Raw genomic sequence first — 26,779 nt, forward strand, 5'->3', positions numbered from 1 at the left:
TACTGTGGAAAATCAGTCTCTCTTTCAATTCCATGGTTTCTTGAGATATCCACCTCGGCTTCTTCACTATTGAACAGTTGGGAGTGCCACATAGATGTCCCTGACTGATAAATACGCTGGCTTTTTAGAACCATCTCTTTTGATTTCTTATTTATTGGGATGCTAGAGAACTCCAGCCCAGCAGTGGCAGAAATATGTGGCTTTTCCACTTCATTCTGCTTGTTTTCAAAGACTGGCTTGCTACCTTCCTCCTTTTTCCTCATCTTCTTCTCGCTAGCGCGCTTGATAGAATTTGTAGCCATTCTTTTTGCTTGGATATAATGCTTTCCACTACACGTTCTAATTAAATTCTCAGCTACATACTTTCCTTTAGTCTTTGGCCCATTTTCTTTCTGTGCATGGATCATTCCTTGTAAAGACACACTAGTTCCCTGTAGATCTTTATCCCTATCCTGCATGCTTTCCACTCCTCCATTTCTTACTTGCTTATCATCACAAGTATGTGAAAGATTCTAGGGTGATGCCTCAATGAAATGTTTCCCTTCACCATGTTTATTACCTTCCTCCAATGAGGACTCTGGAATTCCTTGCTTTTATACTAACATAATGCTCTTGCAAGAAATATTTTCAGCATGCTTCTGTGCATTACACTGATCGATTTCAGCCCTCCTTAAATCTAATATTTGTTCTGGTTGCCCAATATTCTTTTGGTTAACAATTTCAATATCAGCATGATCCTCAATCTTACTGGTTTTTGTATTCTGCAATGGATTTGGCATATCAACCTCCATCGAAGTGTCTGTATCATGTTCCTTAACGGTTTCCTTTCGACATGCTTTAACTTCTGCAAATGATTTTTCTAAACGTTGAAATGCTTCTTGAATTTTACTAAACTGCTCGACGCAATCAGGATGTGAACATAATGGCACATTGTGCGGTGAACAACGTTCAAAGACTCGCATCATTATATTGTGCGCCATGGCTCTAATACCACTGAAGCATAAAAACTATCGTTGAAGCAAGAAAACTGATAGCTTAGAGACTTGAATGTAAAAATACACAAGAGGTATTTAATAATAATAAGTTATCAATATATATAAAATGTATATGTGATGAATGTTACAATGAAGACCCACATATATATATACCTAAGCAAGTCTCTTTTCGTGACTAGGCATGTCTTTTAGACATGCTCTTTCACTTAACTTAATGACTATTTAACATAACCAATATCTGATTATTTAATATTTACATTTATTTTATTTATTTACTTGTTATGAATTATATTCATAACACAAATAGTTCCTCAAATCTCGGAATCCTGTCATTGTTGAGGATGGTAATGTTGAACACATCCCATTCTCTTGTAAGGCCTCCAAGTGCAATAAGAGTGAGCTCTTTGTCACCAATGACTTCTCCAATATATAGGAGATCATTCTTGATCTCGGTGTTCTCATGAAGTAGGATTGGATGGATTCTCTTCTATCCATCTCGATGTCTTTCAACTTGTTCTTGAGAAAGAGAATTTGATTTGCATTGTTCACTTTGAACATCCCAACCAACGTTTCATACATCTCCTTAGATGTTTTCAAATTAGAAATATATGCAACCAAAGGCTTAAGAATGGAATCAACAATAATCTTCTTAGCTTTTACCTCACCTTTCTTGTACTTGGTTTGAGCAGCAATGGATGCATTTGAAGAAGGCTCTGCTATCCTTCCTTTGACATAGTCCATGGCATCATTTTCTTCCAACGTCAAATCCAAAGTCATCTTCCATGCATGATATAGTCACACTTGTCCTTAAGCTTGTCCTCAGATTTGAAGAAAGATATAGTCGTCCTTGGGACTAGTTCCAAGTCCTTGTCCAACAGCATCTCTTAGTGATTGCTTTTCTTCCCTCTTGCTTGGGCTATGTCTTCACCTCAGCTCTGATACCATGTTAATTTTAGATAACAATGGTATGTTCTATGCTTAAGACAATTTACTTCAATGTTCCTTTAGTAGCCCAATGACAAATTCCAATTATATTCAGTAGCAATCACATTATATAAACATTCCAACTAGTTCCAAGTCCTTGTCCAACAGCGTGTTAGTGATTGCTTTTCTTCCCTCTTGCTTGGGCTATGTCTTCACCTCAGCTCTGATACCATATTAATTTTAGATAACAATGATATGTTCTATGCTTAAGACAATTTACTTCAATGTTCCTTTAGTAGCCCAATGACAAATTCCAATTATATTCAGTAGCAATCACATTATATAAACATTGACAGTAAATGCAGATAGAACATAAAATCATATGCAAAAGACAAGCCAAGACAAGCGGACACAAGATGTGGCAGATGCTAAGGACAAACCCCAATGTGGGGAAACCCTTTGATCAAATCTTTTTATTATTCTCTAAGTTGCAGGAAACGTGGCCCTAGGGGGCGTTTCGCCAGGGGAAATGAAACGAAACGCGTTTCCCCATACCGTACAGCCTGGAAACGCGTTTCCCCATACCGAAACGGAAACGTGGCCGTACGGCCGGAAACGCGTTTCCAGGCCGTACGGGCCACGTTTCCCCCAAAAAAACATTTGTTTTTTAATTTTTTTTTCTAATGTAGATCTCTTACATTTGTTTGCCCTAGTGTTGATATGCAGTTCATGATAATGTTAAATTCTTAAAGTAAAAGTGATATTCTCCTTTATTTTTCATTTTCATCCTTTTACTTAAATTTTTAACATTACCATGAAATGACTCAGGATGTTTGAGAGTGGTTTCGCCGTCATTGGATTTCATATGGAGAAAGTAGAATTTTAGATGTTACTCAAAATCCAGCAGACTTATCTGTTTTTCAGGATTTCAGGATTAGGGGGATTTCAATGTTTCCATTGGATTTTATCATGTACTAGGGTATGGAACTTGTATTTAATCGAGAGAACAAAGCCCTCTATGCAGGGGAGACTCCCAATAATCAAGAGAATGTAGGGTACTAGGGTATGAAACTTGTATTTAATCAAGAGCACTAAGGTCATTCGACTATGTAGGAGGAGACTCCCAATCAACCACGAGACAAAAAATTAGAAATTTCTCGTGGCTGATTTTGGATATTTCTATTTTCATTATGTGATTATTCATGAGTAAATGTGATGTAAATTTAGATACTTATAGTCTATGCATTGACAATTGACAATTTTATCATAATGTAATAAATTAGAATGTATCATATATGCTTTATGATTGCACATATTTCTTAAATTCCTAATATATATATATAGATATTCGCGTTTCCCCGTTTCCAAAATTTGGGGAGGTCGCGTTTCGTATCGCTTCCCGTTTCGGAAACTCATACCCGTTTCCCCGTTTCGTGCAACCTTGATTATTCTTCAATAGTTCAGCAGAGAGAGAGAGAGTACAAATAAATGTAAGCCCAAAATAGATATGCCAATTAAGCAGACAAACCAGCAGTCAATGCAGCCCTAACCAGAAAGTCAACGGTGGTCAAAGCTGCCCAAAATGTCCTTCAATCAGCTCGGTCAACAGCAGTCCAATTCGGCCTTCCAGGAGAGTCAAAATCAGCCTAAAACAAGTCGGTCAAACCCAATCAAAGGAGAGAGAAACACTACTGTAATTTTCAGCAATCAAATCTGAAGTCAACATGAAGTCAACTTTGGTCAAATTGTCCCCAAACACCTCGATTTCTGAGCCAATAAATGCGGCTTCCTAAAATTGAACTTTTGGCACAAAAATCGAGGTCAACACTAGTCAAATCACCCTAAGTCAACGTTGGTCAACACCCAAAAACTTCATCCTATTTTACCCAGAAAAAACTCGGCCTCCTGCCACCCATGCAAAGAAGAGAAAGAGAGAGAGTTGCCCACCACACGTGCGAAGAAGAGAGAGAGACCTCCAAGCTGTACGAACCAATCAAGAGAGAGAAGATGATGTGATGAGATGATGTCCAAATGAGGAAAAGGTCACCTCTATTTATACAATTTGTTGAGGGTGAGGAGACCCATCTATTGGGTTTCATGAGCCTACATTTGACTGTGGCCGACCTTGACAATTTGTCCATAAGAGAAATAAATTCATAATTCCATTTCTGCTTGTCAGAATGAAATGATCTTTATATCAAAATTGTACCTCTCCGAAACAGGTATCCAATGCAATAATCATCTCCATCATATGAGTTGACCTATGGTGGAAGTTGGCCTAGTTGCCAATTTTAACAATTGGGCGGTTGCGAAACATGTGTTACAGTGCCTATGAGGCACAGTGTCAATTATGGACTAGAATATATCCAAGGGGATGGAGTCAGGTTGAAAGGTTGTACAAACTCAAATTGGGCAAGCAATGCTAGTGACAGGAAGAGTACATTTGGATGTTGTTTCATGTTGGGTTCGACAGTGGTGTCGTGGTTCAAAGATATCAGTGGCACTGAGTTCTATGGAGGCTAAGTACATTGCAGCTAATCAAGCCAACTGCAAGGCTATTTGGCTTCACAAGATATTGTGTGGCTTATTTGGTCAAAGGTTGAAACCAACTATTATATATTGTGATAATTAGAGTTTTATTAAACTCACGGAGAATCCAGTGTTTCATGACAGGCCAAAACATACTACGATCAAGTACCACTTCATCTAGGACTGTGTTCAAAGGGGCGGTGAAGCTAGAGTACATACCCATTGATGAACAGGTTGCAGACATTCTCACCAAGTCCTTGCCAAGGGGCAAGCATATATATTTCAGGAACAAGATGGGAGTGGTGAGAAACACCGTCCTCGGTAAGAGGGATTGTTGAAAAATGTACCAAGGAGGTGTTTCCTAGTGTTATTAGCCTAGGCCTAGGAACACAAAGTGAACCCACCTTTTTAGTGTGACTTTATAAGTTATTAAAGTCATGTGGCATTTTAGTCACTTTATGAGGTACTAAAAGTGATTATATGTTTTTAAAGTGCCTTTATGAGAAAAAGTACACGGTACAAAAACAAGTAAGTTATTAAAGTGACTAGGGTGGCTCATTAATGAAGGGGGAGACATAAGAGGGGATCAATGGGAGATTAGATCTCCACCCTTTGATCAAGGAGAGTTGACATCTAATCTCCGCCATTGATGCTAGGTATAGAGATTCTCATCATTATGAGACTAAAAAGGAGGAAAAAGGCAAAGTGAGAGCTCATTCTTCATGTGCAAGTGTTGGAGAAGAGGACGGCAAGAGGCCGAGATAGCTTTTGTTGAAGGAGAGACCAAGGTATAGTGTCAAGGAAGACAAGTTCAGGTATGCATTCTCAGGCTGAGACAGTGGCATGCATAGCCATAAATTGCAAGCAATCTCGACACAAAAATCGAGGCATTTCCAGCTCATTTAAAGCAGGCAAGTTCAGTCCCGAATTTATAGGAGTCTCGGTGCAAATTTCGAGGAGATTCGCTGGTCAGAGGGCATGATTTTTGAGACAGAGAATCAGTCTGACAAGCATAGGTTTCTAGGCAGAAAAGTCAGGTCTGCACGCATGAATTTCAAGGTAGAAATTCTAGATGTGTGGCTCGAATTTGGAGGAGAAAATTTTTGGCATAGGGCATGGTTTTCTAGAGGCTTTCTGAGCACAAAATCTGAGGCAGATGTCTGACAGAAGCACAATTTACCAAGTGCAAAGGTTTGAACAATGCCACAGGTTTTAAGGACAGCAGCACACTTTTCTAGGAAGCTGGCATAAACTTCAAGGGGAGAGATAAGTACCCCTGTGTAATTAATGTTGTAAAAAATTCTGTGACAAGCGAAATAAAATCCTCTTCCTAATTGGTTTTCCCTTCCGGGTTTTTCCAGGGTCGTGTTGACCAAAAATATCAATGTCCATATTGTGTGTATGCATGTGAAATTTTTTATCAGCTAAAAGTGAAAAGTAGTGGTAGCTTCATGTGTTTTAATTGCAATTTTAAATCAGCGATTAACCATGGGATGTGGACATTAAACTTCATGTGTAAAACAAATTGAAACTGAGTTGGGGCTACAAGACACAAAATTTCTACACAAATGGTTACATGCTAGCATTAGACAAGCTAGTCACTGACAAGGAGAAGTATGCTAGATTGTATGGAGAATTAAGCAAATACTTCAGTCAAACTGGAATGTTTGCTTCTTTGCATGCAATCGATGATAGAGATAGATTGGATCTTGTTGAATGGTGCAACATGTATGGCTCTAGGGTACCTTTGGCGAAATTGGTAGTTAAAGTGCTTTCACAAGTGGTTAATACTTCTTCTGCAAAGAGATGTTGGAGAATCTATAGCTTCATCCACAATGTTAAAAGAAACTGTCTCGATGAAAACCGGGCAGAAAACTTGGTTCATGTACACTACAACTTTAGGTCGTTGATACATTATTGTGTGTGGACTCGAATTAATAGAGCATATATCACTTGGGACAACAACCCGGAAGAGGATAATTTGGCGGATGGAGCATTACATTTAAAATAGTTGGAGGCAAAGTCATCCAGCATAGTTGTTTATGTTCAAAATAGGAGTCCTCGCCGGATATTGGAGTATAAGACTCCTGAGGAGGCAATCATAGGAGTGAAGCCAGAGGTCTCTTTGGTTGTCCAGTGTACATTCATGTGTCCAAGGAGAAGAGGAAGAAGATAGAACCTTCTAGAAAGAAGGGTTTTTTTGTGGGATACAACGAGACTTTGAAGGCCTACAAGATCTACATTCCAGGACAGCAGCAGATTGAGGTTAGTTGGGATGTTACTTTTGATGAAGAAGTAGCCTTCAGGAGGTCTAGAGAGTCACATGGAGATTGATAGGCAGGAATAGGAGGCACCAAAAGATGCAGGTACAAGTCCCTCTATTCGAGTTGATCATCGTTCATACTATCAAGAGTCAGTAGAGCCAGTGGATCTACCTAGAGATGTTGCCATGACCAAAAAGAGGCCAACATGGCTTTGTTACACTTTGCAGGATGCAGAAGGGCATGCAGCTTGTCGTGGTACCTTCAGGAAGAGTAGATGACCACGGAGGTACTCGAGTTATATGGCATTGATGAGCCACATCATTGATTCCAAGCCTTCCAATTATGAGGAGGTAGCAAGATAGCAGGTTTGGAAGGATGCCATGATGGAGGAGTATAAGTCCATCATGAAGAATGATATGTGGGAGATAGTGCTGAGACCTAAGGGGAAGTCAGTAGTGATTTCCAAGTGTATCTAAGATCAAGCATACAATAAATGGCAGCATCGAGAAGTAAAAAGCAAGGTTCGTGGCAAGAGGGTTCTCCCAGAAAGAGGGAGTGGACTATGATGAGACATTTGCTCCAATCGCCAAGTACACTTCTATCAGGACTATTGTTTCTCTTGCTTTTGTTATGGTTAGAGATTACATCATATGGATGTAAAGATCATGTTCCTCAATGGTGTGATTGCAGAGGAAGTGTACATAGAGCAACCTCTGGGCTTTGAGGCATATGGGAAGGAGTCCCATGTCTGTAGATTGAATAAGGTTGTACACAAACTCAAGTAGGCACCTAGGGCATCGTATTTTAGGATTAATGGATACTAGATGAGTTTGGCTTCACAAAGAGTGATACAGATCCCGACCTTTACTTCATGGATGTTGATGGTGATCCTTTGATCTTGGTGCTATCTGTTGATGATTTGTTCCTTACTGAGGTAAAGAGGTTCATCGTCAAGTGCAAGAGGGAGTTGGCCTCGGAGTTGGAGATGAAGGATCTTGGCTTGATGCATTATTTTTTGGGATTGAAGGTGTGGCAAAGCTCGGATGATATCTTCCTTGGACGGGGGAAGTACATTGTTCATATTTTGAGGAGATTTGGCATCATAGACTAGAAGTCCATTGCTACACCTATGACGAAAAATCTGAAGAAGCTAAGTGATTCCACTTCAGATTCAAATTTGGCAGATCCTATGATGTACAGCAAGTTGATTGGATCCTTGGAGTACCTAGTTAGCACCAGGTCAAATATTTGGTTTATAGTGAACACCCTGAGCCAATATATGGTTGAGCCAAGGCATGTACAATGAGTTGTAGAGAAGCATGTGTTGAAGTTCCTGCATGGTACAGTTGGATATGATTTGAGATATATCTCAGGTGGTGAAGTGAGGCTGCAAGGATATATTGATTCTCAGGTGGTGAAGTGAGGCTGCAAGGATATATTGATTCGGATTGGTCCAGAAGTGCAGAGGACAAAAAGAGCACCTCAGGGTGTTGCTTCAGCTTGGGATCAGCTATGATACCCTAGTTTATGAGGAAGGAAACTTTTGTCGCACTTAATACAGCAAAGGCAGCATATATCGTAGCTAGTGCCGCAAGTCAGGAAGTAGTATGGCTTCAAAAGCTACTTGCAGGGTTATTTGATCAAGAGCTAGAGATGACCCTGGTTCATTGTGATAATCAAAGTTGTGTTAAGCTTTCGTAGAATCCAGTATTTCATGGCAAGTCGAAGCACGTTGAGATAAAATATTACTTCATCCAAGACATATCGCAAAAGGGAGCAATGAGCTCCAGTACATATCCACAAATGAGCAGATTGCGAACAATCTCACCAAGCCTCTATCAAGCGGGAAGTTTGTATACTTCAGAGACAAGCTTGTTATGATATAGAATGTCTCCCTCACTGAGAGGGAGTGTTGATGTTTTTGCAACATCGAGCAAACATTCTCCCACGAGGTCATGGTGATTTGACTAGTGGGGGACTGATACATTCACCCAAAGAAGCCATGTTGATTTGGCTAAGGGGTGAATGGCCCAGGGGCAGACATCTCCCATGGGGTTATGCTGATTTGGCTAAGGGACTTGATATGTTTACTCATGGGGCCATGTTGATTTGGCTAGGGGTAAATGGCCCACGGTACTCACATTGCTAGCTCCAAGGTGGAGTGATCTATTTTATAGAGCGGGTTTGAATTGTTTATCTAATGGAGTTTTTACCCATTAGTGGGGTTAAAAATTCTAGTCTAATGTTGAGTTGTCCTGTAGGCTCCATAACTAAGGGGATGAAGAGCCACCTCTATGGGTGCACACTCACATTAGAGCTCTATATAAATAGACAGACATGTGAGAGGCAAATGTTGAAAATGTAGCGATGGAAAGTCTTTTGGCTTGCGCCTTAGCCAGTGAAGACCATGAATTTGTCTTTCTCTAGCATGGATGTAAGTTCATGAAACAGGCTTCAGTTTTTAATGAGTTGATTTTCAATTTATTAGAATGGTCATCAAGGTTGCATGTGTAGTGTTGGAGCTTCAATTACGTTGAGTTTTCTTCAATTTGACTACAGGACGAGGTGGCAATTACAAGTTCAATTAGAACGAGTTAAAACTTTAGTGTTGATCGGAAAGAGAACGAGCTAAAACTTTAGTGTTGATTGGAGAGAGAACAAGTTGAACTCTTGGTTAACCAGCAATCACAACTAAAGACTAGGCCTGCTTGCATGCTCGAATTCTATCTATAAAGAGAAGGACGAAGGCACAAGATCGATCATTCTTGAGAGATCAATTCTTTGTGTGTGGAGTGCACAGAATTGAGGAGCTTGTGCACATGGATTTAGGAGGCTTGTGTGCAAGGAAATAGGAGGCCACAAGTGTGCAAGGGTGTGCAAGGAAATGGGAGCTTATGCGCTAGTAAATAGTAGCCCAATTGTGTGCTAGGAAATAGGAGCAAGTGCGCAAGGAAATAGCGGCTCAAGTGCGCAAGGATTGTGGAGCAATGATCAAAGATTCTCAAGGCAAGTCAAGCCTATTTAGCAGGAGTACAATTGTGTTCTCAGAGACAAAATGTTGGCAGCAGTAAGAGTGTGAATTGTAATAGATCCAATTGCTCAAAGAACAAATCAATAAAATATCACAATAAAGAAAGCAGGTTTTCCCTTTTGTGTTTGCTAGGTAAATCAAGCATGTTAATTTGTGTGAATGTGTTTTTATCTCTGGAGTTTTTCTGCTGCTTATAAATTGTTAAGAAACTCTATATCTTGGTGAAAGTAAATTTGGTTTTAGTTTTCAGTTGGCTTGTTTTCAGTAATTCAACTAAGTAGTTGGAGAGTTTCAAGACAAAATTAACATGGTATCAAAGCAGAGTTTAGCATAAAGACCAGCATCATATTAATCAGTCAGTGAAGAGTGCAGTTCAAGTTGAAGGTTTGTGCTAGAGTTTTGAGGAGCAGTTTTTGGATCAACAGCATGTCGTTCCAAGGACCGAGGGCATATCCCTGTTTAGAGAGAGCCTCTAAGTTTTGCTCATGGAGGGAGCGGATCTCAGTGGTGTTGGAGGATAATGGGGTGCTAGAATTTGTGAAGAATCAAATAGTTCCACCTCAAGATGCCCAATAGTTGATCTAGCATAACAAGAATAACACCAAGGCCAGGAGGATGATTCTTGAGGGGGTCAAAGACTATATTGTCACTCATCTCCATGGGAAGAAGACAACATATGAGATGTGGAAAGTCATCTTGGATTTGTATCAAAGTCCCAGTGATGCCACGAAACTTGGTTTGAAGGACAAGCTAAGAAATATCTGGATGAGTAAAGGAGAGCCCATTATTACGTACCTTTCCTTGTTCACCCAAGTTTAGGATGAGCTAGTCGAAGTAGGCAAGACTATAGCAAACAATGACCTTATGAGTCTTGTGCTACTGGGACTTGATAATTTTTCGGAGAATTTCCAGCATGCAGTCAATGGCAGAGAAAATATTCCCTGCTAGGAAATGTTGTGGTCAGATTGCGTCCAAGAAGAAATTTGGAGAGGGACGATAGCGGGAAGATTAGCAAAGATAGAGGACGATGAGAACTTTGCCCTAGCAGGCAAAGGCGGCAAAGCCAAGGGCAAGAAGAGCTAAGGAAATATCGTGTCCAATAAGAAGGGCGAGAAGAAGAAGAAAGATTTGAACAAGATCCAATGCTTCCATTGCCACCAGTTTGGGCACTATGCCACTAAGTGTCCTAATCGAAAGAAGGGATCTAGTAAGGATCATGTGGCTGCATCAACTGAGGTAGATGAGTTTTCTTCTCAATTCAAGAAAGACTTCTCATTGATAACTTGCATGGTAAGCTCAATAGGCAGCAACATATGGTACATTGATTTTGGCGCATCCTTCCACATGACCGGGAACAGGGAATATTTCAACCAGCTAAAGGAGAAGGACATGTAGTTTCACATTGAGCTAGGAGATGATGGAAAGTACTTAACTAGGGGAGTTGGTATTGTCAGTTTTGAGAGGGATTCTGGTAGCTCTCTCCATCTCAGGATGTCCTCTATGTTCCAAGCCTTAAGAAAAACCTTGTTTCTGTTGCCAACCTAGAAGACAAGGGTTATGATGTCATCTTTAGCAGAGGTAGGGCTTACCTCAAGCACTTAGCTTCTAGATCAATGAAGCAGACTGGTGTGAGGAGAAGAATCTCTACAGGTTGCAGGTTGAGACATGCGTAGCCCTGAACAGCAAGGTAGGAAGTACACAGAGCAGAGACGTGGGGGAATCTTGACATAGACAAATGGGGCACTTGTTGGTTTTATTAGTGCAATAGAAATTAGCACAATATCTCTGAAATTCTAATAATTAATTTGATGTAGATCTTCTTTTAAATTATTCCAATATATCATTCAACAATTATACTTAAAAAATTCAACCATAAAGAATAGTAAAACAATTGAGATCACAAATCACAAAAGAACAAAATTTACCCTCGATCGCTCCATAGCGATTGAATAGAGAATTGTGATATAAATGTATAGTCCCCAATATTTAATTGTAAATCAGTTATGTCATATTGTTTTGTGTTCCAAAGGTCTAGTTTTCAATTATCTTTGACACTTGAATCACCAATTGGTTGGCAAATTTAGGTTTTATATAATTCTTATCTTCGGCAGGCGAGATAGAAATAGTAACATCTTTTCCTACAAGAGTCCCCCTAATTCTAAATAGCACTGAAACATAGTTAAATGAAGTTCCTGAAAATCTTCCTTCATTTCCAAATTACACTCCATTTTGTATTCCTCAATAATTTTGTACACTTTGACTAAGGATTCTATATTCTTCGTATAGGACACACTTCTCCAATATGTAGCTTGATATTCGCTTACCTTACCTTATTTTTGTTTCTTATAATTTGGTACTTCTTTATTATACCATTTTATAAATACACACACACACACATATATTAAATCTTTTTCTCTTCTTTTTTAGTAATCCTTCCTCTTTTTTCTAATACAAATTTTTTCTCCAATTATAATTAAAAAAGAATATCTCCCTTTTATTAAAACAATTATTGTTGATGACTGCAGTGCACCATTGTGACTGTATAGACCAGTGTGCCAAATTGAATATGACGGTACAGAAAAAGTATGGAACATTGATTGTGCAAATCTTTTTACGTACACATTTGATCAATTGTAGATTATACGACATACGTGGCCTAGTTGTCAAATATCACTGTTATAGTTGGTGGTGACTGGATTAAAACATAGAATCGATGCTTGTACGGATCAGGAGGAAATTGCGCAAGTGTACTGAATCGGATGAATTGCACAAAGTGTGATCAAGGTTTGTACGAAAACTTACAATGACAGAATTCTAATTGACTTTTATGATGGCTACGACTGCAGAGGTATGGCGGAAACATTCTAATGAAGCAGGTGGTAGTGGTACTGCACAAGGCAGCAACGATGGTGGTGCTACAGTTCGAATGGCGATAGGATGGTTCTGATGGTGGCACACGGAAACCACAGATACTACCACAGTTTGAATGGCAGTAGAACGAGGACTGGTCCTCAGTGTATGGATGGCTAGAGGTGGTATATGTGGTAGACGATGGTGGTTGTTGCATAGGAGGAAAATTCGGCGATGATCCCGTGAACAGATGGTGGCAATGGGAGTGGCGGCTCAATGTTTGGGCAACCGTCCGCAACTGCAAAAGGCAGCTTGGTGATTGTCCGCTAATTGTTTTGTTTTTTTATTATATATATATATATATATATATATATATATATATATATATATATATATATATATAAGTTTCTTCTTTTTTTATCTTTGACCTTTTTCTTAATATATATAATATATTTTTTTCTATAATTATTTCCTATATATATAATTTCGTTTTTTTTCTTTTTAAATAATATATCTACTCTCTTTTTTCAATTGTTTTGTTTTTTTATTTTATATAATCCTTATATATATATATATATATATATATATATATAAGTTTCTTCTTTTTTTATCTTTGACCTTTTTCTTAATATATATAATATATTTTTTTCTATAATTATTTCCTATATATATAATTTCCTTTTTTTTCTTTTTAAATAATATATCTACTCTTTTTTTTTCAATATATAACCTCTTCTCCTTTTTTTAAATGGCCAAAGACCCGACGGTGGAATGGAGATTCTCCAAAAACTATGTAGCAAAACGCTTGAATTGCGACGGCAACGAAGTTGACGAAGAGTTCATGGACAAATGCTAGAACAAACTAGCTCTATGCAGTGGTTAAGCGACCAGAGGTTCGAACATCTCTGATATCAATGTAACAAACAGAGTTTGTACTTCGCAATCATCTTTAGAACACTTTAAATGCGAAGACATCGATTGAGGATAGAAATATATATATTATTGAAAAGTGTATTAAAGAAATGATATGAGATATGATGATATGTTTTACAAATGAGGGTCTGCCTATATACCTAGGCAAGTGCCCCTTCATGAATGGTCATGTCCCTAGTGACATGCCTCTTTAATAACTAATTATTGTTTAATTTAATCATTATTTATGATTATCATTTATATAATTTATGTTATTTTTATATATTTGTATTCATAACAAACTTTGCACTTGAAGAATGAGCTCTCTCCTTTTCCTTTTTCCCTTTTCAATCTCCTTAATGATGGGAAACCCTATCCCTAGCATCAAGGGCTGAGATTAGATCTCAGATCTCCTTGATCAAGGGTGGAAATCTAATCTCCCATTGACCCCCTCTTATGTCTCCCCCTTCATTAATGAGCCTCCCTAGTCACTTTATAACTTGTTTTTGTACCTTGTACGGTTTTCTCATAAAGTCACTTTAAGAACATAAAGTAACTTTAATATAATAAAGCACCATGTAATTTTTGTACCTCATAAAGTGACTAAAAAGTCACATGACTTTAATAACTCATAGTGTCACACTAAAAAGTGGGTATCATGTGTTTTCCTAGGCCAAAGGCAAAAAGCATTAGGAAACACCTCCTTAGTACCCTTTTTCAACACCGCTTTGTCCCCACTTCTTGCAACATTGAGCTAAACCTTGGAGCTCTATCAGAATAATATATATATATGCCTTTCCCACATTCCTGAAGAATTTGAAAGTTTTGTTTTACTATCAGTTGACTGTTCCTTTTAACTTATTTCTCTTTTCTAAAATTTGATGCTCACTGAGGTTGGGTTCTTGTTAGATTCTCTAGATTGGCCGTAAGCTAGACCTGTGAGAACAAAAAGAATAATTCTCATGCCTCAAGGTTAAAATTCCTCTCCATATTAACCCTCATCAACAAACCATAGTTTCCCAAGGTTAATATAGCATTCTAGCACTACAATACAAGTGTTTGTAGATGCAAATACAAGTGTGAAACAAAGAAAGACTACTCACTTTGAAAAAGAATACTGCTGCAATCAGGCCATTCTGAGCATAATCCAAAGTTGTGTACAGCATATTAAGTAATACTCTTTGGCAGGTCTGCACATTTAAGAATTCAAAGCCAAAACATTTCAATAATCTGCAAAGCTACAAAAGGAAACAAGCATAATTTATGTTAAATCCGAACTACAACCATGCCTTTAAGTTCAATGCTAAAAATAAGATACAATTACTATATCTTTTAAATTTTAATCCATTATGATTCCAGGTTTTCTTTGACTGACAAAGATAACTGCCAAATAACTAAACTCCATACCTCTACTACAACCAAGAATAATACTCCAAATATTTAGTTTTCTAGTTAAATTTAAGCATATAATATAGAATGAGCATGACTTTTTACTGCTGTGCACCAAAAAGATTTGGAACATTTTAACAATCTCTGTATTACTACGTTAGTTCAAATTTGTGCCCCCAAAAACCAAGTTCACCAATTGAACCATTGCAGATCTTGAGAGTTCAACTCCCATACCTTCCAGGATAGCGCACTACATTATGGCAGTTAATTATGGAAGTAAGGTTTTGTGAATCCTGACTTTGCATGAAAGCATCTTATCGTCCCTTGGAAAAAGGTATGGAAGGCACTTCTCTAGGGAAGCATAGTTACCTAGTATGCCAGATTTTTCAGAAGATGTGTGTGTATATATCCATGTCATTGACCTTGCAGTGTATTTAGAATTTCACATGCCTTAGGAAAATGGTTAACAGGCATGCCAGAAAAGATCATGGATTAAATGCAAATGTAGTCTTTGATTTTTTATCTTGAGGGTACTAAGGACTTTTCCTAGGAGTTTTGGACTCAATTATCCACGTGATGCATTTCTGGTACAGACTTTCCTCTGCTCAGACAAATTTTACATTCTTGTATACTTATATATCTTGGCTCAACTTATACCTTGCTAATTACAGGTTTCAATCAAAGGAATTGCAGAATATAAAGACACGAATATTTCAAAAACAAAAACAAAAAAAATATCTTGGCTCGACTTACACCTTGTTGATTATAGGTTTAATCAAAGAAATTGCAGAATATAAAGAAATACAAATATTTCAATAAAAAACACTTATTAAACTACTTCGAAGTTTTCACGTTCTTCACTGTCGTAACCAAGTTGCCTTTCTTTCTGTGCAATAAAATGTGAATTCATCTTAATACAGTGTAATGGCTGCCATTCTAAATTATTATAAAATTCTCAATTTGAGTTTCAACTTAAACACCTTTGACTGTTCTACCAAACTCATTGTTGCTGCTCTTTTATCTTTATTTCTGTTGCTATTCCTATCAATAATCCCCTTGATTACCTGCTAGTAGATAATATTATGCATTGACTTCTATTAAGCTATTGTATTAATTATCTATATAGTAATACACTCTAATATTACATCTTATTAAATGCTGCCACCCTTCTTCCCCAATGTGTGGTTTCTTTTCGAACGCTACAAGTATCTTCACATATTTTAAATTGGTCATACTGATCTCTAGAAATCTCTGAAATACTCTGATTCCATATGAAATTTTCAAGAATCCAACTTTTATTGCAAATTCAGAAATTTCACCTCAACCTTGATGTTTTGAGGATCTATTTTCTGTGAACTTATGTGAACTATGGCATAGGAGGTTGGGACACCTGCACTGCAGGGCATTGCCAATCCTGAGGGAAATTGTCACTAGTCTTCCAGATTTCAGTCTTGAGCAGCAGGGTGTGCGCATAGGGTGTGCACTTGGCAAGAATGCAAAGGCTACTTTTCCAAGCAGCAAGAGTAGGTCCAAGGGGATCTGCAATCTCATTCATTCAAATGTTTGTAGACCAATGTCAGTGGCATCAGTACAGGGAGCACAATACTATGTCACGTTTATTGATGACTATTCCAGGAATGCCTGGATCTTCTTAAGCCTTCAATCGGTTCCAGGCATTAAAGGCTCAGGTGGAGAACCAGATAGGAAAGCAAATCAAGGTCTTGATGTTAGATATTGGGGGGGGAGTATAACTCCAACAACTTCAAGGATTTCTGCAAGGAGATGGGGATCAAGAGGGAGATGACACTCTCATACAACCCTCAGCAAAATGATGTTGTGTAGAGTAAGAATCAGTCCATCATCAGCTCTGCCAATGCTATGCTACATGAGTCGTGTAACATGACCAACAGCTGCTTATGTTTATTTGAGCAGAGGTGTGTAACACTAGTGTATGCACAAAACAAAGTTCTCAAAGGATATTGGGGACAAGACTCTGAAGAATACATTCACAGGCGTGAAGCTACAGACAGGACACTTGAGGACCTTCGGTTGTGATCTGAATTGGATCATTATATTGTTTGTGATCCATCTCAATGCATTTGGAGTGGAAAAAATGGAGGACTCATCTCAAAGGACCATTTTTACCGGCAGGACCCAGTTTGGCGAAATGGGGTGTGAAACCTACCAGGATCATTTTGAGGCATCAAATGACGTTTTTTGGGGGTAAAGTTTGTTGCTTTGGCACAGCACCTTTTCATGTTATTCTACACACAGAGACCTTTCCAACGGCGCAAGAAGTGCATCAATCAGAATCCATATGCAAAAGTTATGCCACTCAAAAGTTGACCTTCATATTTTCACACCTATAGTTCGGGAGGATGCCGCGTCAGCCCCCATTATTCATGGAAAAGGGGCTAGCCACGTGTTTGTGATGTAAAAGACTCTAGAAGAGTCTATTTTGTAACTCTAGTTAAGAGTTGATGTAGTCAAACTTAACCACTAGTAGGCTATCGGGTTGTGTTATAACTAGGCCACTAGGAGGAAGAGGCATTCCATTCTTTCAAGAGCATTTTGTTCCATAGTTGAGCAAAGATAGCTAGGAGAGATAGGAGTTAGAGCACACGGAGAGGATTTGTGCACTGTAGCAGCCTATTGAAAAGTGTAACTAGGTTCGGTCTTCATAATGACATGTAATTATGATTTTATGTAATGAGATGTCAAGAAGAAAAGAAAATTATTGTATTGCTTGCTTCAGGTTTCATGAGCAAAAGATTTTATTTTTTCGAGTCAAGACTCCAATTGAGAGTCTTTAGAAATTATTTATCATCTAGTCATAAAATGATAGTCATTGTCATGTAATGAAGTCATGTGACACTCTGTAAAAGGTCAAACTTATCTATGTAAAGTATCCTCCAAGACCTTGTCACTTATCCTCTTCAAGTTGGCCTACAACGAAGGAAGAACTTGCCAGAAGAAGTCGTCCTACCTACTTGAGATCAACACGGCCTAAGGGGCATGAGAAGATGTGTATAAGTAGCCACACCCGGCCACACATAAAGGGAAGCAACTCGACAAGCATTCAAACAAGAAGAAATGCGAAGTAGAGTCCAGCAGTAGAAGTGCGAAGAAGATATAGCGAAAGAGAGATTCTTTTGGGTATAGCGAAGGAAGGTTTCTTCTGGGCTCAACGAAGGAAGAATTCTTTTGGGGTACTCGTTTTGGGTGCAAAAGAAGAAGGATCAAAGGCATCAATAGAAGATCGAAGGAGAGCTTATTGTTGCATTAAGATGACGTTTGATTGGGTATAAAATCTCGCAAAAGGAGGCCAAAGAGAAGCAGTATAGAGACTAGGGTGTCTATTCTAGGGTAAACCTAAGAGATTGAGATTCTCTAGGTCACTGAGAAAGAGACCGAGATTCTCAAGAAGAGACCAGTAAAAGCCTAGAGACCGAGTTTCTCTAGGGGAGCTGAGAAAAGGCAGTGTGAAGGATAGAGACCGAGTTTCACTAGAAGCTGAGGAGAACAGTTCGAGATCTAGAAGGAAGCCGAGGCAAAGAAGAGGCAGAACATCAAGGTTAGTTTTATGCACTGTTGTTTCTGAAGCACCTCCTTTCTGCACTATTGTTGCCACCAACACTGTGTTAATGTTGCTATTGTACTGCTACTCATGACACTACCACTGCCACTGCTGCATCTGTGCTACAACTCCCTCTCAAACGTTGCATCTGCTATGCTGCTAGCACTTCCACTGCTAACACTGCATTCGTACTACAACACAGTTGCTGAGAGAAGCAATTGAAAAACATCCAAAATTAGTTGAACTTAACTATGTTCAACATAATATAATGAATGTTGGAATCTGACTGCTGCTGATTCTAACCTTTTGAATCTATCGCGCTATTGCTGACTCTTGCACTGTGCCAACTGCACTGTTTCCAACCTTGCTCTGCGTTGATCAGTGTCTAGTCCCCAGCTACTGCAACTGTCCTCCAAACACTCCACTGCATCATCTGACACTAAGTCCATCTCGCTATTGTTGAATCTTGGGCTCTCGTAGCAAGGAATTGATCCAAGAGGTGGACTCCTCAACGATCCTGCCCACACGTATCTCTTTCGAACAACTCTAAATCTCCCCACCTCCCTCCTGGAGATGCGGTTTCCATCTCTGCCAAATGTCGAATGACCACCTCTCTCCGTTGCATAGCACTAAACTGGACTACGCAATCCCTGCTAGAGCTTGTAGATCTGCCCCTCTCCGTTGTTGTTCAAAAAGTGAAGATTCGAACTCCTTGGCTAGAAGTCCTCTGAAGAGAAAATTTGCCTTCCATGTGTCTTCACTCTTTTCCGGCGGATTTCTGCCTCGGCAGAAACTACTCCCTTCAAGCACTACATTGAGGCTCTACATCACTCCCTTTGCCTTTGCAAGCTCACGAATTGGAAATCGTACCTCTCTGTCATCTCACTCAGAGAGAGATTTCCTCAGATCTGCTTCCCAGCAAGGACTGTGCAATCCCTTCAAGGGGATTCGAATCGGTGCCAAGTGTAGCTTTCGGCCTCACTGCCCAGCACTAGATCTGCTCTCCCTGTTTCAAAATCAATGTTCTGATACCATGTGAAAATTCTTAGACTCGAAGGAACCCCTACTGCAACAAATCTGAATCTACTTCACCTACTTGATTTTTAAGTATTCATCAAGTTATTCTTCTGAATATTGAAGCAAATAACTTCTGCAACCTACACTAATTAAATATTTGATCTCATGAAACAGAAACTAGAGCAAAGAACAAGATACATAGGACACACTTATTTTTGGACACAATAGTCCCCGGAAAAACCCAATGTGGGAAAACCGGTGCAGCGGCTCTAAGGGTTTATTATTATGTAGGAGAAATATCTGAATACAAATCTAGGATGCTCATCTAGCAATCCTTTACGGAAAAAATATTGGCAGAAAATCTGAGTGAGTTTTACCTCACTTCACTCGATAGAATTTTGGCTGATCCAACACAAGACTAGCTAACCCCGGCTATTTCTACGTTGGCTCTGCGTCAGCCCTGCATCACCTTCTCTACCCTCTGCATCAGCTCTCTCCATTGTTCTGGCAGTTTCATTGTTCCGGCAGTTCTAGATTCTACGTGACAGACTGTGTTTTTGCGTCATCTCTCCCAGTTGTTCTGGCAGTTTCAGTTGTTCCCGAAGTTCTGGATTCTACGTGACAGGCAGCTTTTCTGTGTCAACTCTCTAGGCTACTGCGCTGCTTCTCTGCGAGCTCTCTCCGCCTCTTTGTTCTATATTTTCCGGAAAGTCCTTCTCCCGGATTCTCTCTGCCCCTCAGCTACAAGATCTCCCCAATTGATTTTCCTCCTGAGAACTTCTCACCTCAGAAAATCGATTTCCTCAATCTCTCTGTGTGTTTTTTTCAAATGAACCCCAAGCCTCCACTTTATACTTTTCCTATTGAGTCTTCAACGGCTGAGATTAAGTCTCTAATCAACAGCTAAGATTAAAACATGACCTAATCCGCCTTCTAGATCATTCTCACCCATATTTTGATTAATACCCATTAATATTTTAATTTTCCAAGTTTAGACTTAGGAACCCCATTAAAAATATTAATTATTTTAATAAAATACAATCCGGGTGGAATTTCACCAAATGGTTTCTGGGTTCTTTAGAACTCATGTGCCTTAGCCTCTCCACCAATTTTCAAGGCTAGAGCACTTTTGATGCTACCAAAAACTAACACAGCGGGTGTCAATCCTTGTTGAAAATGGGGCTACCCACAACTTCATAAATGCCTAGTTGGTTCAGAGAAGGGGCCTCACCATGGTTGAGTTTGAGGGCTTTTAAGTCCTAGTACTAGGTGACCGCACTATACAGTGCACTCGATATGTGCCTGCCTTGACAGTAGTTATGGGGAACTACTCAATGATGGACCATTTCTTTGTGGTTGATGTGCTAGACACCAACATGGTGATGGGTGTCCAGTGGTTGTACTCCCTTGGGGGAGTCACTAGAGATTGGAGGAAGCCAGAGATGGAGTTCATTAGGCCAGATGGAAAACTGGTAATTTTGAGAGGCATGCAGTCCTATCCACCTCAGACAATCTCAGCCCATAGGATGGAAGCAGATCTGCGACATGGGGACATTGCACGGGCAGTAGAGCTAAGGATCTCAGAGGTTGGGGGACAGGCCCAACCACCACCACCACCAGACATACAGGCTTTGTTGGACAGATACGCAATTGTGTTTGGGGGCATTCCACCAAGGCAGCCACCAGACAGGGGATGAGTTGGAGTCGAGTGCGCAGGAAATGATCACCACCCCTTATAAGCATCCCAAGGCCTATAAGGATGAGATTGAGAAGGCCATTCACGCGCTGTTAGCATTGGGTCATATCACGAGCTGTTAGCATTGGGTCATATCAGGCCAAGTTCCAGTCCCTTCGCTTCTTTAGTAGTATTGGTGAAGAAGAAGGATGGAACCCTTTACATGTGCATTGACAACCGGGCCCTCAACTGGAAGACGTTGAAGAACCAATACCCCATTCCCCACATAGATGAGCTGATGGATGAGCTTAGAGCCAAGTACTTCTCTAAGATCGATCTGGGTTCGGGGTACCACCACATCAGGGTGACGAATCAAGATATCCCTAAGACAGCGTTCCAGTGCTACTATGGGCACTTCGAGTTCCTGGTCATGCCATTTGGGCTGATCAACGCTCCGACGACTTTCCAGTCATGCATGAACCATGTCTTCCAGGGACAATTGAGGAGGTTTGTGTCGTTTTTCTTCGATGACATTCTGATTTACAGTCGGACATGGGAGGAGCATCTCCAGCACTTGGAGGAGGTACTACGCATCCTGGAGGAGCAGTAGTTTTATGCCAATCTATCCAAGTGCGAGTTTGGCTTGACATAGATGCTCTACCTAGGGCATATCATGGGTGTTGATGGGGTGAAGGTCCATGAGGAGAAGATACGGGCCATCCGAGACTGGCCGGTACCACAGGATGTGACTGCACTGAGGGGTTTCTTGGGCATTTGCACCTACTACAAGAAGTTTGTCAAGGGGTTCTCACAGCTGGCAACACCCTTGACCGATTTGACCAAGAGAGGGGCTTTCGCATGGACTGATAGAGCACAGGTTGCCTTTGATCGTCTCAAGGAGGTGATGAGCAGTTGCCCGGTCTTAACACCTCTAGATTTTTCCCAGCCTTTCACGTGGAGTCTGATGCATCTGGGGTGGGAGTTGGAGCAGTTTTGTCACAGGATGGGCATCCCATTGCTTTTGAGAGTCGAAAGCTCCTATCACATGAGCTGTCATATTCCATATATGACAAAGATATGTTGGCCATCATGCATGCATTGACCAAATTTCAACAGTACTTGGTGGGCAACATGTTTCAGGTGAAGATTGATCACAACAATCTTCGTCACTTCATGGGGCAACAGGGCCTCAATGACAGGCAGCAGAGATGGGTCAGCAAGGTGCAGGCCTATGACTTCGATATAGAGTATGTGCGGGGAAAGCACAATGTTGTGGCCAATGCTCTGTCTCGTAGACCAATTGGTCTATCCCTCATGAGCATCTGCCATGATTGGAAGGCTCAGCTACTGGTGGAGCACTCCAAGGACATGAGGGCATGCGAGGTCTTGGAGGGTACCCATGCAGATGAGCGTTACCGAGTGATGGATGAGGTCATCTATTACAAGGGGCGCATTTTCGTAGTACCCAACTCGTAGTTGATGAAGAGGGTGCTCCAAACAGCACATGACTCGCCATTATCTGAGCACCAAGGGTTCCGGAAGACATATACGGCAGTAAGGGAGAGATTCACAGGGAAGGGCCTCAAAGGGGATGTGCTGAAGCACGTACAGGAGTGTGAGGCATGTTAGCGGAACAAGGGGGAGTTGATTCATCCTCCAGGATTGCTACAGCCGCTTCCCATTTCCAAGGGGAAATGGGAAAGTATATATATGGATTTCATCATAGGGCTCCCCACAGTGCAGGGTAAAGACTGCATCTATGTAGTGGTTGACAGGTTGACCAAATATGCCCACTTTTTCGCCATCCCCACCAGATACACAGTTGCACAGGTTGCAGAATTGTTCTTTCGGGAGATCTTCCGATTGCACGGGCTCCCCAAGAACATTGTGAGTGACAGGGACAGCAGGTTCATGGGAGGTTTTTGGCAGGAACTTTTCAGATTGGTCGAGACCGAGCTCACTCCTAACACCAGCTACCACCCTCAAACAGATGGCCAAATCGAGTGGGTTAATTAGTGTTTGGAAGGATACTTGAGGAACTACGTGACAGGTCAACAGAGGGCTTGGATTCAGTGGTTGCATCTAGGCGAAAAATAATACAACACCACCCACCACATGTCCATTGGTACGACTCCTTTCCGTGCTTTGTATGGATATGATGCATTATCTTTTGCTGACATTGTTTTTGGAGACAGTCGGGCCCCAAAGGCCAAAGATTGGATCCAAGAAAGCCAAGACATCCTTAAGGCTCTCAAGGATAACTTGTGATAGCCCAAAACCAGCAGAAGGTGTACACAGACCGGCATAGGACAGAGAGGCATTTCGAGGAGGGGGACTTGGTGTACCTCCGACTACAGCCTTACAAGCAATCCACGCTGAAACAAAAGGGTGTCGAGAAGCTACAGCCCCGCTTCTATGGGCCATACCGGGTGATCATATGAGTTGGGGAGATGGCCTATGAGCTAGAGCTACCTCCGGGGAGCAGGATCCATAATGTATTTCATGTCTGATACCTTAAAAAGGTGTTGGGACAAGTGATAGCAGCAGCAGATTTACCCCCACTAGATGATGAGGGCCACTTGGATTTGGAACCTGAGGCCATCATGGAGAGCAGGGAAAGGAAACTGAGAAGCAGGACCATCCGAGAGTTCTTGGTGCGTTGGAAGAACTTGCTAGATGAGGATGCCACCTGGGAGGGTTAAGCATATTTTGGAGCACCCAGCTTTGAGTTTGCTTGAGGGCAAGCAACATTTGGGAGGGGAGGACTGTCATGTCCCTTCTCAAATACATTTGTAACAGGGTGTTGCTACACAATTTTGCACAATTTTGGCTACGGAAAAGAACCCAGAATTTACGACTTAGGGACTTAGGAGGAAATTCGACTTTATTTGGCTGCTAGTGGAATGTGGGGGCCACCCACATGTGGATTCGAACTAGGCCATTCGAAAGGTTATGAGGGAATTCGAATGAGCTGGATGGAGGGGCCCACATGAGGCAAGGAAGGCCCACGAAGATAAAAGGAGGAGGAAGCTCTCATTTGGATTGATTCTTACACCTTGCAAATCGAAATTACTTGATTGTTCGCTTTGCTGTTTAGCTGAGTCAACCGGCTATTTAGCCACGAATCTCTCAAGCGGGAGATTCAACCTTTCCTTCAGGGGACCTTCCGTGCCTGCCCTAGGGAGGCAGTTCCATAAGCATTTTAGGAGATCCGAGAGTGTGTCACAGCACTACCATTCAGCCATATACAGGGAGTGCATATTTCTGGGCTATCTGGAGAATACGCAGGAGGAGTTGGAGCCACCATTGATCAGTCATTTGTCAGGAGAGTCAAAGGATTGGGAGAGCAGCAGTAGGCCAGCATTTCTTGAGAGTTTTGGAGCCATCATCCCAACAGTTTGAATTACTGGGCCTAGGGATAGCGCAAAGCAATGTTGCGAACATTGGCTTTGGGATAAAATCGGCAAGGGTTCGAAAAACCAAAAAATCTGTAAAATCTATAAAATGTTGGTAAAAATCAGCAAACATCGACAAAATTAAGATACCATCAAAATATCTGTAAAAACCGGAAAACATCTGTTAGGCCAAAAAATCATGATTTCGAGATAAAATCGACACGTTCGCAACATTGGCGTAGAGGGCCAATCCAGCGTTTTCGTGGGGCTTAGGAGCAGGTGCTACAGGCCGGAAGCTCATCCCGGAAGTCAGGGGATTTGTAGTAGGGGTCAGCCTAGCACTTTGGACATTTTCTGGGAGGATTTACAGGCAGAATCCAACAAGCCGAGTTTTGCAGTTGCAACTAAAGTTGGGCTCCTTGGGGGTCGAATTTCAGAAGTCTAAACCAGCGAAATTCCTTTGTGGGTTTTTCTGGGTTTAGGCCAAGGAGTCTGGGGCTCAAATCTTATAATTTTCTGAGCACAGGAAGTGGTGTTTCCAGCCATTCGAACTTAGCAAAAAAGGCAGTTTTTTGGGCAGCGCAATGCAGATTGGTGCAGCAGTTGGAGCAGTTATAGGTTTAGCCATTTCTCACTTGGGTTTGGTCATGCTTGTCCATTGAGACAAGACCAGGTGCACCATTCTGTTATCTATTGTATTTTGCCCTCAAAGAAGTAATAAAATGGCTCAGTAGTTCATTATTTCCAGCATTTTTATGGGTGCTTAATACATATTTCGCTTTTATATTTTGCTTAACAGATTATTTGCTTTATATCACTTGTATTCCTATTTAGGAACATTACAGTTTCCCCTTTCATGCAGTAAAAGAACCAGCTTAACTGAGGAAGAGTTGTTGTGGTGATAGTGGACAACCTTCCAAAGCACTCCTAGGGTTGCATTTTGTTCAAGGACTTGAATAGCTTCCAATGCAGGTCTGGGAGAGAATAGATACCATCTACAAAATGCAAGGAACTGCTTGGGAGTTTCCTAGTAAGGTCTTCCTTGTAAAAAATTAACATACTTGTTTACCTGGTCAGTATATTGTAACGAACAACGCTCGTATATGCAACAATAACCTTTAGAATACTTCGAAGACAAAGGCATCCAATGTAGGACAAGTAATTGTATATTGAATATTATGTAAGAATTGATACAAGATGATTACCAATGAAAATGAGGGTCTGCTTATATACCCTATGCAGGTGCCATTTTATGAATGGTCATGTCTTTAAGACATGCCTCTTCATTACTAACTAACTAACTATTAGCTAATTAATTATTATCTATTATTATTATATTATATTTATACTTATTATTTTTATATGAATTATATTCATAACATTGCCCCTCTCTTCAAAAAGGTTTGTCCTCAAAGCTTACTAATGACAGGGCTTGATCTCTTTTCCTGTTTCGAATATCTTCACGTCTCAGAACTTTCATCTTCGTTGATTTTCTGCCAAGTGTCTGAATCCTACGAATCGGATTCGATTCGACCTAATTCGAATCCGATTTTCATGACATGACGTGTCCTAATGGGACATGATCGAATCTGGATCGTGTCCCGTTAGGACACATCGTGTCACGAAAACCAGATTCAAATCCGACGAAAAGGAACCCGCGAGCCAATAAAAGGGCGCATTTCTAATTTTCTTTACCATTTTGTTTCATTCCTTTTGCAGATAGTGAGTTGTGGGTTTGTTGTTAGAAGTTTGAAGCAAGGAGCCAATGGTTTGGAGCGCTTTCAAGGAGATTCAAGCACCAGGTGAGTGCATTTCCTCTCTATTTTTTTGCATTTGTATTACAACAGTTTGTATATGCATTTCTTCTACAAATTTGTACATGTTTTATTTATTTTTTTTACAATATTCATGCCTCAATCAAGGGCATTAGGTAGGGGCAAAGGAAGGGGAAGAATGTCCCCATTGGAGATGCCCCTACTCCCCCAATATCATCAGAGTCTACTACAAGTGATGTTGAGGGAAGACTTCCTCCTAAAGGTAACATTGAGAAATATCCCTTGTGGAAATATCTCACAAGAGTGGATGGGCCAAGCAGCAAGGGGAAGGGAGGAGGCAATGTGCATTGGAGATGCAACTTTTGCCACAGTACTTTCACAAGCACATATTTTCGTGTGAAAGGCCATTTGTTGGCTTTACCAAGTTGTGGAGTTGGAGCTTGTGC

General features: G+C 40.5%; 1 protein-coding gene across 1 annotated transcript in view; it reads right to left on the reverse strand.

Annotated features, from left to right (window-relative positions):
- The window catches only part of PEX12 (peroxin-12), a 198,505-nt gene that overhangs the window by 33,087 nt on the left and 138,639 nt on the right, over window positions 1-26,779 (reverse strand). Inside the window, exon 7 of the mRNA XM_089393013.1 lies at window positions 14,609-14,695. Within this exon, the coding sequence (XP_089249139.1) occupies window positions 14,609-14,695 (87 nt within the window). The remainder of the gene's footprint in view (window positions 1-14,608; window positions 14,696-26,779) is intronic.

Source organism: Pinus tabuliformis, chromosome 1_1 (assembly GCF_031772625.1).
Source record: "Pinus tabuliformis cultivar Carrire ecotype Pingquan chromosome 1_1, CPIR1, whole genome shotgun sequence".
NCBI classification, from domain to species: domain Eukaryota; kingdom Viridiplantae; phylum Streptophyta; class Pinopsida; order Pinales; family Pinaceae; genus Pinus; species Pinus tabuliformis.